Consider the following 14,819-nt stretch of genomic DNA (forward strand, 5'->3'; position numbering starts at 1 on the left):
ATGTACCAAACAGTTTGCCTTTTTTAAGAGTTTGTCATGAAAAACCTGCCCTTGCCTGTTCTGAAAATCCACCCCAACTTCCTTTGCATCCACAGAGTAGTGTGATCCTTTTGGGGTGTTCCTCTGTGCATGACTGTGGCTTTCAAGAACCCATTACTCCAAGGTGTGAGTGGTGCCCAACAGCTTCACTCCCTGCACTTGAAAGGCCTATACTGGACTGTCACCACTGAGGGAGTGGAGTACTGTTTGGCTTCTTAGTTAATGCGAGAGGCAAGATATAAGAGCTTGAGACTGCTGTCCTAGGTGACGTTTGTTGACAGGTGAGGTGTAGGCCCTGGTAGCCAAGGCCTTATTGCATGCTTTTTTCCATGGAGTGGGATTTTGGGATTGTACCTCATGGGAATGTTATGCTCATCTTCCAGCAGCAGCCCGTACATACACTGTTCAGGCTTCTTATGAGAGAAGTGCTGCGTCTATGCTGCTGCTCTTGTGATAAGGATCCGCCCTGTTAGCTTCACTACAGTCAAGGATTACAGCTTGCGTTCTGACCTGCTGTTTGTGCTTGATAAGGGCATGCCAGCCTGTTTCCCACAAGACCTGAACATGTTTGTAGGGTTGTAGTTGTTTTTTGTTTTTCCTTTTGGGGTGGGGAAAATGAGAAGAGGGGACACAGCTGATTCCAGCGGTCTTCTGTCAAGAGTGTCTTCTGAGCCTTCTTTTGGGGTCAAAATGGACTTGTTCCTAGCTGAAGTCTTGAGAGCAGGCAGGTGGTTGCCATAGCCTAATATAAAGTCAATACAGGGCAAGGAGTGTGCTCAAGCCCTTAAGCTCCTGAGTGCTAATCCTGGCAATTGTCTTTGCATCCTTGCTGAGGGTTGTGGTTGTTCCTGAAGGAGTGACTGAGGTAGGCAGAGAAATGAGGTGCAACAGAAAATTTGTGCCAATGCCTGAAATCTTTACTGAAAAGGTGGGAACTGGCATGTGCTCTTATCAGAGCAGTTTGTTTTTTTCTGGACAATGAGGATAAAAAAACATTTTTGCAAAACTTTTCTCTTTGCATTGCAAGTGCAAAGAAAAGCTTTGTGGACATGAGCACAGAGATCCTTTGCCTACACAGGCAGGTGTCAGTCTTTGCGTAACCCCAGTTGTTATTGCAATGCAGGCTCACAGTAGGTTAAGTAAGACATGTCTGAACCTGATGCTCTTCCGTATTTCTTGGTGGTAATCCTAATTGCAGTGCTGTGTGTTTGGGAGCAAATTGAGTGCTAGAGACACTGTACTGAGTCAAAAGGGCAGTCCCCGAGGCAGTGGTTAAGGCTGAAGCTGGCATGTAAACCTGTAGTCCTGCTGCACCAGTTTGGCCACCTCATCTTTAAAGTGAGAAAGCTTAAGCTGCTTTCCTCTGAAGGAATCTTTGTGCCCTGTTTGACACCTCCTCAGGCTATCAAGATTTTACCTACAGAAAACTCAGTTTTCCCCTCTCATTTTTCTTGTTATTATTGTTGCGGGGGAAGAGCACACTGGAATCTTTCTGCTCTGTAAATGTAGTTTTGACTCAAATCCCAGGCGTTGCTTGCTTTTAGTGCCAGTGCTGGTCAAGAGAAAGTTGTTTTCTTTTTAGCGCTCTTGCTCTTTTTTTCTTTCTCATAGCTCAATAGGGCAGTCTCTTGGTGAATGAGATGTGACCTCTGCCTTTTTTACCATTCAAATCCGAACAGTGGAAAGAGACTTCTAAAACTCCACCATACAGAGGTGCCTCTTCCTCCTTCATTGTCTCTCACCTAAAATGTAAACTCAGGTTCTCCCCCTGCCTTGAAGGAAATGATTTTTGGGTGACACGCATGTTTCACCAGCATGGCATTGAGACCAGGTGGCTGTGTGGTGGGTGGTGTGTGCAGGTGTTACTGTAGCAATGGCAGTGGTGAATGCAGTCTGAAGGCACACCTCCTAAAGGAGTGCACTTAAGTGTAGCAGTGATTTAAGCATCCTGGGGAAAGGCAGCCTTTGTGCTTACCTGTCTAAATTGTCATGGATTGAAATGGTACCTTGAAAACATGTGCAAACACTGCAAAATGTGTTGCTGCTCTGGAAATGGTCTTGTGTATCTGGCATATCTCATTGGATGGAGACTTGTGAAAAATCTCACTTGGGTGTGTCCAAAAATATTTTGCATCTTGGCCTCTGGCCTGGAAAATAGAGGATATTTGGATACCCTTAACAACATCTGTTTTCACTTGAAAACCATCTTGAAAAGTGGGCAGCTCTGTTTTGGCAAAAAAAATACTCTCCCGCACTCATATACGCTTCTGTGCCCGCTGGCTACCTGGGGCTCGGACTAGTAGCCTTCCCTGGTTCATGGAAGCCCATAGGAATCACAGGTGCTTGCTTTTGCTGTTGTTCACTTCGGCCATGCTCCCATTCTTTGAATCACATTTGGCAGAGCTTCCACAGGCATAAGGAAGGAAGTAAAGCTAGCTAAGGTCTGAGCCACAGAGGTTTGGGGGCAGTAAACAGTTTTGGAGTTATGCAGTCTTTGATTGCCGCGGTAACAGTGCATAAATGTGTGCTGGTTTTCAGGAGCAGAAAGGAAGTAGTGTTTTCATAGAATCGTAGAATATCCTGAGTTGAAAGGGACCTACAAGGATTGTGCATTCCAGCTCCTGGCTCCACACAGGACCACCAAAAATCAGACCCGATGGCTGAGAGCACTGTCTGAACACTCCTTGAACTCTGGCAGCTCGGTGCCGTGCCCACTGCCCTGGGGAGCCTGTCCCAGGGCCTGACCACCTCTGGGTGCAGAACCTTTCCCTAACACCCAGCCTGACCCTCGCCTGTCCCAGCTCCATGCCATTCCCTCGGGTCCTGTCACTGTCCCCAGAGAGCGCAACTCAGTGCCTACCCCTCCGCTCCCCTCGTGAGGGAGCTGCAGGCTGCCATGAGGCCTCCCCTCAGCCTACCCTGCTCTGGGCTGAACAAACCAAGGGCCCTCAGCCGCTCCCCATGCGTGTTGCCCTCCAGACCCTTCACCATTTTTGTAGCCCTCCGTTGGACACTTTCTAACAGTTTGATGTCCTTCCCATACTGTGGTGCCCAAACCCGCCCACAGGTGAAGCCACACCAGCGGAGCAGAGCAGGCCATTCCTTCCCTCTGCCGGCCATGTGTGCCTCAGACAACCAGGGCAGGGCTGGCCGCCTGGCTGCCCAGCCATGCTGATGGCTCCTGTCCAACCTGCCGACGAGCAGAACCTCAGGTTCCCTTTCCCCACTCTCCAGGCTCTTGTCCCCCTCTCTGTATAGCCAGGGGTGCCACGTCCCAGGTGCAGAATCCAGCACTCGGTCTTGTTAAATTTCATGCAGTTGGTGATTGCCCAGCCCTCTGATCTGTCAAGATGTCTCTGCAAGGCCTCTCCACCCTCAAGGAGTCAGCAGCTCCTCCTAATTTAGTATCACATGCAAATTTAATTAGTGTGCATTCAAGTCCTGTATCCAGATCGCTTATGAAAGCACTGAAGAAAACTGACCCCAAAATAGAGCCCTGGGGAACCCCACCAGTGACTGGCTGCCAGCCTGATGTAACCCCGTTTACTGCAACCCTGTGAGCCTGACCCACCAGCCAATTGTTCATCCACCCTATTACATACTTGACTAGCTGAAAAGTGAATGTTTTTTCCAGAAAGATACTGTGAGAGACAGTACTGAAAGCTTTGTTGAAATACAAAAGGATTACATTGAGTGTCTTCCCTTGGTCAATTAGGTGGGTAACTTTTTGTCATAAAAGAAAATTAATTTCGTTAAATAGGACTTTCCCCTTGTGAACCTGTTGGCTGTGACCAATGACTGCATCGGCTTTCAAGTGGTTTCCAATAACTCCCAGAAAAATCTTCTCCATAACTTTACCAGGCACCGAAGTGAGGCTGATGGGCCTGTAATTACCAAGGTTGTCTTTGTTTCCTTTCTTGACAACTGGGACAACACTTGCCAGCTTCCAGTTGACTGGGACCTCTCCAGATTCCCAAGACCAGCCAGATAGATAGGTTTTGAGGTTTTTCTCTTTATACTGTGTCAGCTTGACTAATCACTGTGCTCTTTTCAGCATGTCAGTGAGCCTTGCTGTACAAGTCCTCTGCTTTGTGTCGATGTAGCATTCAACAAGAAGAGGGGATGTGTCATTACTGTGTGGCTCCTCAATGGTGGCAATAGACTTGCATGTTGGGAAGCAGGAATGCTATTTGTAAAACTGAAACTTTTTCCCTATCCTTTTCTTTAGGATGCTATTAGAGATGTGCATGTGAAAGGAGTGATGTACAAATGGATTGAAAAAGATATGGGTGAGTTTAAGCAGAGCTCTGGTGCCAGATCTATTTTTGTGTCTTATACTATGTGGCATTCTGCATAGGATTGCTGCATAGGTCCCACAGTAAGTCGCAGGAATGAGGTGGACATAGAAATGAATAAAATACTTGATTATGGGTAGAGTGGCATTGAGGACCAGGTTATATTTAGGGTATGATGGAGGATCTGTTTTAATGGAAAAAAGAGTTACCTCACTGCTTGTGTTTCTGTTTTCCTTCTGCCTTTAAGTGAGGGGTGACAGTCCTTGTCATGGTGTGAATGTGCAAAGGCACCGTCTGGGAAGACTAGCAAGGCTTCCATTCAGAGGAAAGAAAGATCCTGGTAGGAACATGGCCTAGAATGGCTGTGCCTGTTCATTGTGACAGTTTGGGATCAACCCTCTTCATTGCCAGCCTTTTCAGTTCCTCAGTCTTTTTCATCTCTGTGGTGGGATTGATGAGGATGAGGAAGGCCATTTTATAACCATAGTGGTTCACTACTTGTCCTACCTGAGATGGATCTAGCTCAGTTCTTTTGCAGCCCTATTGGTATAGGGCCAAGTTTTGGTTTTATTTATTTATTTTAAGAAATGTGGTCATGATCTATGCCAAAATTTCTTGATTGATGGATGTCTGTTTTATTCCAATATAGAACAGTATATTCTGCACGGTGATGAAATCTATGCTGTCCTAAACCGACTCGTGAACCACAAGAAGAAACTCTTCCTCATTACAAACAGTCCTTTTAGCTTTGTGTGAGTACCGTTATTGCCCACTGATGCATCACCGCAGCACAGCAAGAGCTTTGCAGTGTGGTCTCTCCTGTGAGCACCTGAAAGTTGTACACTAGTGAGTTTTGTGGCAATAGTGGTGAGAGCACTCTGGAGGAACCGGTTGTGGTGAACATTGCACCCCACTTTCTACACCACCAACTTTCACTTCTTGGAGAAGCTATGAGTCTGTGACTGGCCTCAGTGTTACAGAACTGCCACTTTCAAACTCTGGCAGCTGTGCCGCATCACAGACTCCTCTGGACTTCCTCTGGTAGCGAGAGAAAGGGTGGGACACCTGGAAATGGTCAAGTGCTACATCAATCCTCCATGCAATCAGACACCCTAGTGGGACTCAGAAATCGCTGTGCTTTTTCTTTGTTGCTGAAATGAGAATAGTTTTAGGACAGACTATTGTGAAGATGCAGTGTTGGCTGAAAAGGGTTCCGTTAACATTTCTGTTCCTTTTTTCCCCTAGGGACAAAGGAATGAAACATATGGTTGGCAAGAACTGGCGGGACTTATTTGATATGGTCATTGTGCAAGCCGACAAACCCAATTTCTTCACTGATCGGCGGAAGTATGTGTCCTAAGGCAATACTGCAGTGCTGCACGTTGGCCTGAGGTTTTGGGCCCCAGTACCTGGAGTGAATGGCTCCTCTTACCTTCCCGAAGAGTGGTTTATAGTTTCCTAAGTATAATTTGGATCCAGTACATATCCAGCCTTCCATTGTCATTTCAGATACTCTCTGTGAGGCTTTCATCTTAGTCAACAAAAAATGACCAGTCTGGGAATAAGTAGATCACATGGGTAATGCCGAGCAGAAAGCATGTTTTTAAAACTAGCTATCCTAAGCTTCAACGGGTTTTTTGTGGCCTGGGCTTAACTTAGATTTTTAGGGGTATTAGTGCACTTAAATCTTTAGAAAGAAAAGAAGTGGAATGGTATGTATGACAGCTGGCTGTTTCTTGGCACTAGGTCTTGAGAGTGTGCCAAAATCTTTCCTTCTCCAGTCCCTGAAAGCAAATATCTGTGGTTTTAGTTAGTGGATATATGCTGCTTTGTAATTGGCAGCTCTGAAAGTCTTTGTACGTGGCAGCTGGGTTTTGTGGTCAGTTAGGAGCTGCCAAGGAGCCGGCTGATAGGCAGGTTGCTATCCTCACTTTGCTCTTTTGTTTATTGGTTTGGGGAATTTGTATCTGCTTTGTTGCCTCAATTTACGACTGGCCAGGAACTACTGTATTTGGCCCTTGAGGGAGAGGACTGCTGTTTTCTCTTTCTGTATTTTCTTTGCCCACCTCCCAGGCTACTACCATAAGCAGGAGTAAATCTATGAACTGTTTTTAAAACTTGTGCTGACCGGTAAGGGTTTTGTCCATGGGATGTGGGTGAAATGTTGTAGATATGTGGCCTGGAGTGATGATGACCTGGTCCTCCAAGACTTAAAGCATATGGCTGCATGGTGCCTAAGGTCCACTCACATAATAAGCCAGTGGAATGACAGGGACATTCATCCAAGGTGAGGGGAAGCCTCCTGGTGGTGAGCTGTAGTCAACTGTGGAGTGCTTTCTGTGAGGGGAAATGCAGGTATGCCCTGGAGATCACTTGTGCTCTGGGAGGCCTCTAGCCCAGGCTGTAGAGTTTGTGGTGGGAGGCTGGATTCCTTCTGCCCTGCGGCAGTTCAGGATTGTACGGTACTTCTGGATGAGGCTGCACTATGCTCGCAGCAGGAGCAGCTTCATGTGAAGTCTTTTGGTCCCGAAGCTCGCAGTTTGGGCCTCATGTTCCAAGAGGAAGTAACACTCTGTTCAAGCATAGAAGTTCATGGTGATCAAATAACTTAAGCCTTGATTTGTTTCTTCTGTCCAAGTGGAAGGTAACCAGGCAAGCCCTCAGGAGCAACAGTGGGCACCTCAGGTCAGCTGCCAAGATCAGCATGGAGACTGTTTCCCATCCACTCTGCAGACTGCTTTATCCCATTAAGACATTCCAATCTCTGCTGTGCTGGGGGTGGCCTGGCTGGAACAGGACACAAAGCGTTTCAGGACAAAGCCTTGGCCTTACAGCTTCAGAGGAAGTCTTGTTTTAGTATTAGGCATTTAACCATTGGCATAAAACGGTTGCAGTCAATGTAAGCAGTCTGAAAAGATATTTTCTTCTCACACTTTCTTCCTGAGAAGAGTGCAGAAGGCCCCGAAGGTCACTTCTCATATAGTGTTTTTATTATGAGTTGTTATATAGATAAACAAGTTTTCTGATCTGAATGTTGTAGTCACTGGGTAACAACCATTAAAAATCAAAAGAAGTTGATATCTCCCCTCTGTTTTTTCCAGACCTTTTCGAAAACTGGATGATAACGGCTCACTGCAGTGGGACAAAATAAACCAGCTGGAGAAAGGAAAGATCTACAAAGAGGTAAGGTGACCTGGATGTGTAAGGGGTATGAAGCAAGAGTCTGGGGACTCATAATACACCTGGAGTTTGGGAAATCGCTGGAAAAGCCTGAAAATAGTGAGAAAACTGGAAAATCTGCTTAGTCATGGTGCGGGGGAAATGATGGCCACTTCTGTAGATCACTTGTAGATGTTTGAAAAGTGAAAAATAGATCCTTGAAAAGTTAAAGAGCACTTGCAAGGAGACATGCTCTAGGCTTTGTGCTGTGCTGGCTGGTGGCAGTGAGAGAAGCCTTCTGGCCGTGTACAGCGGGGGTTTTGCTTGGCCTGTATGGTATTGTTCCCCAAATGCTTTCAGCATGTCTCTTGGCATGTTGTGGAGCAATAGCCTTGGGATTTGCAAGCTTCTGAAAAGTCCTCTCAGCTCCTGCTGGGATGTGCACATTAAGATAAGGTGTCTTTGGGTATATCAGAAAGCCCTGCCAAGGTGTGTTATGCCTGTCAGTGTATGATAAACCGACCTCTGAACATGGTGGGAGATGGATTGTGCCAGGTGTGGGAAAGCTTTTCAGTTGCAGGAGGCAGAGCTGAAATAAGTTGTGACAGAGCTGTCTGATAAGAAAACTTTTTGTCTGCAGCTCTGAAACGGTTTCCTGTGTAGCTCTGTGTGTAGGTGGTGCTTCAGAAAGGTGTATAACTGGAGTGATGTATTTCCGCCCAGCCTAGCTGGTCTTTGTGTTGGAGATGGAGGGTTTCCCAGGGCAGGGGAAAAGGGCAGAGCTGGGCAGTTATCCTAGGGTGTTGGGTGCTTGCTTTCTGCACAGGACGACCTGTGCTGAGTTCTCTCTGCCAGGCTGAGTTTCTCCTCACTGCTGCCCAGTCTGTGTGAAAAGGGGAAGCAGGAGAACATCCTCTGCATGTGTAGCAGGGGTCAGACCCAGTGGACACCCCCTGCCCTGTGAACATCACCTTAGGAGCTCTGTTCTGACATTGCCCAGGGTGGCTGATAGCTGCATTTTTTCCTTTGGTTTTTCTTATGTCCCAGTCCTGAAACCTTTGTCCTGGAGGGGGTCCCGAGAGTGTGCTAGTCCCGAGCTGTCTGCAATCTGATGTGTATGCAGAGGTCTTCCACATCTCACTTCAAATCGTTTTGCATAAGATTGGAAAAGGTGGCAGGAGCTAACAAAGCTGTAAAAGACTGCCTAGCACTTTTAGGAAGGTGTTTGTAAGTGAGGAGAGGTTTCACATTGAGGTGACTTCTGGGGTAGAGAATGAAGAAAAAAGGGTGATCAAAAAGGGTACAAAGTCATGCTCCCCTCTTTCTCCACTTCCTGAAAGACAGGCGTGTCCAAAGGAATGGGCTCTGGTGAACTTGCTGCCTTGGGGTGTTCTCCTAGCAGCTGGTCTGTCCCCTGAGGAAAAAGTGGCCTCTGGCTTTAGGACGGTTTGTTCCTGGCTATGTGAGCTGTGGGATCCCACGGGAAGAATCTATTAGTGAGGTTGCGGTCAAGTAGCTGGGACCTGACCTGCGGTAGAAAAGTAGGTCATGTCCTTGGGCAGTGCTGTTCAGAAGCCTCTGGCCTGTCCAGCGGGTCTGTCAAAGCGCTCCGCTATGGTCCCGTCCTCTGCCAGGAGCTGGGAACATGCAAGGAGAGCTCATAGAAAGTCTCTCTCCCATGTGCAAACTTTCTCACTGGGTTAGCAACTCCCTCAGAAGAGAAGGTGCACTTCATCCATGCTGAATTAAATTCTGCTCTTGACCACCTACATCCTGTGACTGGGGAAGCTCAACCAGCTGAGTGCTGCGTTGGGGAATGGAAAAAGGGAGGGAGGGAGGTGGGATTTTGGGGTCCTCTGTGGTCCTCCCCCTCCACCCCACTCATCCAACAGCATCAAAGTTGTTGCCCAAGTGTGTTTCTCAGGATGTGACAGAGTGTATCCTGGTCATAGTCCATCCTGTCTCCAGCATTTATGGTTTCTTTCACGATATGCTTTCTGGCAAGCATTAGAGACTGTGGACCTTGCTGTGTTAGGACGTTGCTGCAGGCTCCTAAACTGACCTCTTCCTGTCCCCTGATGTGCAGCTGTGTGGTAGTTGTGCTGTGGGTGTCTTGCATGAGCGGTATCTCAGGGGCTTGTATTTTACGCTGGAGAGAGGGAAGTTCAAGTGATACGGCCCTCTAATCCAGCCTGTTGTTGCCCTCCTTTCTGGAAATTGTAAACTGGCTGAAGGGAAGAAGCCAGAGGGTGGTGGTTAAATGGGACAGAGTCAAGTTAGAGTCCTGCATCTAGTGGAGTCCCTCACGGGTCGGTACTGGGACCAGTGTTGTTCAATATATTCATCAATGACTTGGATGAGGGAATGGAGTGCACCGTCAGCAAGTTTGCTGATGACACACAACTGGGAGGAGTAGCTGACAGGCCGGAAGGCTGTGCTGCCATGGAAGGCTGTGCTGCCATCCAACGGGGCCTCCACAGGCTGGAGAATTGGGTGGGGAGAAACTTAATGAAATATAACAAGGGCAAGTGTAGAGTCCTGCATCTGGGCAAGAACAACCCCAGACACCAGTGTAAGTTGGGGTCTGCCCTGCTGGAAAGTAGCGAAGGGGAGAGGGGCCTGGGGGTCCCGGTGGACAGCCGGATGACCATGAGGCAGCACTGTGCCCTTGTGGCCAAGAAGGCCGATGGCATCCAGGGGTGTATCGGAAGGGCTGTGGGTAGTAGGTCGAGAGAGGTTCTCCTCCCCCTGCTGAGACCACATCTAGAATATTGCGTCCAGTTCTGGGCCCTTCAGCTGAAGAAGGACAGGGAACTGCTTGAGAGAGTCCAGCGCAGAGCCACGAGGATGATTAGGGGAGTGGAGCATCTCCCTTACGAGGAAAGGCTGAGGGAGCTGGGTCTCTTTAGCTTGGAGAAGAGGAGACTGAGGGGTGACCTTATTAATGTTTATAAATGTGTAAAGGTGAGTGTCAGGAGGATGGAGCCAGGCTCTTCTCAGTGACACCCAATGATAGGACAAGGGGCAGTGGGTGCGAGCTGGAACATAGGACGTTCCACTTAAATATGAGAAAAAACTTTTTTACGGTGAGGGTGACAGCACTGGAACAGGCTGCCTGGGGGCTGTGGAGTCTCCTCTGGAGATGTTCAAAACCTGCCTGGATGCGTCCCTGTGTGACCTGATCTGGGTGTTCCTGCTCCGGCAGTGGGATTGGACTAGGTGATCTTTCAAGGTCTCTTCCAATCCCTCACATTCTGTGATTCTGTGTATCCTGAGAGGTGAAATCCTCATTATCTGAGCCCAGCAACTCCTACCCCCAGAACACCCAGGCTTCCTCCTGTCCAGCAGTCAGGCCTTTCTCATTTAGGTGTCTTTCACTTTTGGTCTCTAAGCTGCTTCCTCCTGTTGCCTCCTGGCCCGTGCAGTCCCCTTGGCTTGCTGTGCCCTAATGCACACAACTTCCCCTTGCCTGTTGGGGTATAAGGAATTTCTGGCTTTTTTCTGTAGCCTGAGGAAGGCTGAGGGATACACAGGGAGGTTGTTACATGGGGAAAAAAGTGAGATAAGATGGAGAAGGATAGAAACCTGTGGGTTTGGAAGGTGGGGGAGTGAGCAGGCTGACATCTCAAGAGAGTGCTCACATCAGTGTGCCATGGTACAGTGGCACATCCGGTTGCACGGACAGCGCTGCCGAGGTGGCTGCCCGGTACCAGGCAGTGAGGATGAAGGTGTTTGGCCCGTACCCACATTTCTGTTCTCCTCTTACTTGCAGGGTAATCTCTTTGACTTTCTGAGGCTCACAGGTTGGCGTGGATCTAAGGTGCTCTACTTTGGTGACCATTTGTACAGTGACCTTGCGGTGAGTAAAAAGCAGTAAGGCAGTGCCCTGCTCTGAGTGCTCGTGTTTCTGGCATACAGTGCTTGGTGTTCCGCAGGCTGTGGCTTTTGGGACCCTTACAGGACATAAGCACCCTCACTCTGCTGTCATGCAGAAGCAAACAGTGGAGAAAGGGCTCCTGAAGTACTTATGGTTAGAGAACAACTGCCTGTCTGTGAACTTGAGAGCAGTTTATGTGTATCCCTCATGTCTGGATGCTTCATGCAGCTGATCTTGGTGCCTGGGAGATGGGTGTTACTGGCAGGACCCAAACCAGACTGTTAGAATGCCTGTCCCCTGAGGATCTGCGATGGGAACAGACCACTCTTCTAGGAAATAGGGTTGTATTTAGCTTTCAGTCTTCATGTTGAACTCGTGGTTGTTTTTTTCACCCTGACCTCTAGGACCTCATGCTGCGTCACGGCTGGAGGACTGGAGCCATAGTCCCTGAACTGGAGACAGAGATTCGGATCATAAACACGGAGCAGTACATGCACTCCCTGACCTGGCAGCAGGCTCTGACGGGGCTGCTGGAGAGAATGCAGGTAAAGAGCTCCTGTATGAGCAGGGTGGGTAGCATGCTTTCTGTGTCTGAGACTTGGGCTTAGTGTGGGAATCAGAGGATATACTATTTTGCCTGTGTTCTCAAAAAGCATCTCGTTCTGCTCAAAGGAAGGTAGTGCAGAGGCCTTGTGGGATTAGGAGTTATGACAGAAACTGGGGAGACCTGAGGTGTGGCTCGCAGGACTGAGGTAACCTGGTGCTTGCTGCTGCTGGTGTCTTTGCAGATGTATCAGGATGCGGAGTCGAAGCAGGTACTGCTGGAGTGGATGAAGGAGCGACAGGAGATCAGGTGAGTGACTGCCCTGCTTGCTCATGAGCTCTCAGAGGCTCCCAGGTCTGCACTGTGTCTGTTTGGTAACCCATTTTGGGGAAGGTGGTGCTGCAGCTGGTGGTCTGCACCACCTCCCTGGTGCCTTGTGTTGGGCGGGGTGCAGCGGTGCCATCCTGCAGCCTGAGAGGTTGGACGGGTCGGATGCAGGGTGGGATGGGAAAGGGGAGGTGGTGTCAGCCTGTGCTGGGAGGGGTTGGTCCAGTGGGCCCTACTGGGCAGGGGGCGAGCCTGATGAGTGCCTTCTGCCTACAGCTATCTCTCTTCTCTCTCAGGTCACTGACAAAGAACCTGTTTAACCCCCAGTTTGGAAGCATCTTCCGCACCTTCCACAACCCCACGTACTTCTCCCGCCGACTGGTGCGGTTCTCCGATATCTACATGGCGTCCATCAGCTGCCTGCTGAACTACGACGTGAATTTCACCTTCTACCCACGGCGCACCCCTCTGCAGCACGAGGCGCCGCTCTGGATGGATCAGCTGTGCACGGGCTGCATGAAAACCCCCTTTCTGGAGGAGATGGTGCACATTCGGTGAAGGGCCGGGTGTTTTGGGCCACGGCCTTCTGTACGTGGGGCCAGCGGCACCTCTCCGTCCGCCACTAAAGGGTGTTTGACACTTGTGTACGTGTGTGGATGTGTTTATTTCCCCCCTGCCCGGTTCCATCCCTCTCCCTGTGGCGCTTTGTGGGCTGGGTGAGGGGAGCGGGGGGGGGTTTGCTTTGGGTCCTGAGTGAGCTGTGGGGAAGCCGGTAGGGGCAGGGGGGAAGGAGAGGAGGCAGCGCTGGGGGCTGGCAGCTGCTGCCCCCTGCTCAGCGTCGGGAGAAGGGCTCAGACACGGAGTCCGCGGTGTCCGCAGGGTGTAGCGCTTTATTGGGGCGGCGCCTGGGCGGGGGGCACCGGGGGCGGGGGGGGGGGAGTCAGGGGAGGGGGCGTGGTCACGGGGAGGGGGCGTGGTCACGGGGAGGGGGGCGGAGTCGTGCTCACGTGCAGCGGTTCGTAGTCGGGGGCGTGGCCGCCGTAGAGCGGGTTGGGGATGGCGACCAGCGGCCGCTGGGGGCGGGGCCTGGCGGCGCGCGGCCCCCCTTCCCCGCGCGGGCGGTCCGGCCGCGGCTCCTCCTCCTCCTCCTCCTCGCGCAGGTCGGCCTGGGGGGGGGGCGGGGCAGGTCTAGGGTGGGCCACGCCCCCTTGGGCCGTGCCCCGCCCCCTTGGGCCTCGCCCTCCCTCCCCGTGAGCCCCCGCCCGCACCGGCCCCGCCCCCTGCAGCGCCCCGCCCGGGGACCGCCCTTAGGTTAAAAACAATATAATATAAAAATAAAAAGGGATTACAAACTTTAAAATAAACAATAAAAATAAAATGTAATAAAAATAGGTTAAAAATAATTAAAACAAGAAATAAAAAAAATAAAAATAAAATATAATAAAAATAAATGTAGGTTAAAAATAATTAAAACGAAAAAACAGGAAATAACAAATAAAATATAATAAAAATAAAAAATGAAAACCCCACGACGTCCCAGGGGCCTGGCCCTGCCCTCCCGCACTCCTGCCCGCACCTGGAGGTACCCGAACTGCCCATCCCGCCGGCGCCGCTTCACCCAGCAGTAGGCGACGCCAGCGCCAGCCGCCAGCACCAGCACGAGGCCCAGGGCCGATGCCAGCCCCGCGGCCACGGAGCCCCCAGGCTGGGCCCCGCCGTTCACCTGCGGTGAAGAACAGTGAGAGAACTGGCCCCGTCACGGCGCTCCTCTGCCCAAGCGCTGGGCTGCCCCTCGAGGCTCAGCCCCCTTCCCCCCCCCCCCCCCCCCGGAGCCAACGTGAGTTCCTTAGCCCCATTCCTTTGGCACCGCCCGTCCCCACACGTGCCCTCAGACACTCGCCTGACCGACGTGCACGGTGGGCGGTGGGATCCTCAGTGGCTCTGCAATTGCGTGAATGATGCCATTGAAAGCCATGATGTCCCACTCCACAATCATCCTGTCGTTGATCCCCCTGGCACCCTACAGCACGGGACAGAGGTGCTGGCATTCGATCAGCAAGCCTCGCCCCTGTTCCCTGTCTCAAAATAGAAGGGGGAGTGGAAGCTTGTGGGGTTTTCGGTCCTCCTTGGACGTCCAGCCTACCACGTGCTCTGTGTCATTCCCCACGGGAAGGTCTGACACGTGGAGATCATGTCCTGACTGGGATGTGATGATGGTGCCTGCTGTGAGGTTGAAGCTGAAGAGTACGACATTGCTGGATGACACGTGGAGCTTCAGTTCTTCTCCTGTCAGTGTCTGAAAAAGCAATGCGGAGCAGGGATGAGAAGTGGCTGAGACAGCTCCCCTCTTCATTCTGTGCACCCTCAAGTGGCCACTCATTCCCCGTTCGCTTACTTCATTTTTTGCAAAGCCAGAGTTCAGAGGGACAAAGAGAGTTTTGGGAGCGGAGTCATCAGACAAATAGATGAAAAAATCCAATCCTTCTTCTGTGTCATTGGCAAAATCAAGCAACATCTGGAAAAGATGGGAGATCTTCCGCATTAGGACGCTGCAGTCAGCTCAAAGCAGTTGTCATGC

General features: G+C 50.4%; 2 protein-coding genes across 2 annotated transcripts in view; one reads left to right on the forward strand and one right to left on the reverse strand.

The window, feature by feature from the left end:
• NT5DC2 (5'-nucleotidase domain containing 2) overlaps window positions 1-12,884 on the forward strand; it is a 28,023-nt gene extending 15,139 nt beyond the window's left edge. Inside the window, exons 7-14 of the mRNA XM_035546959.2 lie at window positions 4,268-4,328; window positions 4,984-5,086; window positions 5,580-5,681; window positions 7,436-7,517; window positions 11,266-11,352; window positions 11,775-11,915; window positions 12,159-12,223; window positions 12,538-12,884. Of these exons, the coding sequence (XP_035402852.1) occupies window positions 4,268-4,328; window positions 4,984-5,086; window positions 5,580-5,681; window positions 7,436-7,517; window positions 11,266-11,352; window positions 11,775-11,915; window positions 12,159-12,223; window positions 12,538-12,799 (903 nt within the window). The 3' untranslated portion in view covers window positions 12,800-12,884. The remainder of the gene's footprint in view (window positions 1-4,267; window positions 4,329-4,983; window positions 5,087-5,579; window positions 5,682-7,435; window positions 7,518-11,265; window positions 11,353-11,774; window positions 11,916-12,158; window positions 12,224-12,537) is intronic.
• A 334-nt stretch (window positions 12,885-13,218) lies between these two features.
• Window positions 13,219-14,819, reverse strand: part of STAB1 (stabilin 1) — a 57,218-nt gene continuing 55,617 nt past the window's right edge. Inside the window, exons 64-68 of the mRNA XM_035546960.1 lie at window positions 14,637-14,756; window positions 14,385-14,537; window positions 14,142-14,261; window positions 13,818-13,964; window positions 13,219-13,407 (exon numbers count right to left, since the gene is read on the reverse strand). Of these exons, the coding sequence (XP_035402853.1) occupies window positions 13,219-13,407; window positions 13,818-13,964; window positions 14,142-14,261; window positions 14,385-14,537; window positions 14,637-14,756 (729 nt within the window). The remainder of the gene's footprint in view (window positions 13,408-13,817; window positions 13,965-14,141; window positions 14,262-14,384; window positions 14,538-14,636; window positions 14,757-14,819) is intronic.

The sequence above is a fragment of the Cygnus atratus genome, chromosome 10, assembly GCF_013377495.2.
Source record: "Cygnus atratus isolate AKBS03 ecotype Queensland, Australia chromosome 10, CAtr_DNAZoo_HiC_assembly, whole genome shotgun sequence".
Lineage (NCBI taxonomy): Eukaryota > Metazoa > Chordata > Aves > Anseriformes > Anatidae > Cygnus > Cygnus atratus.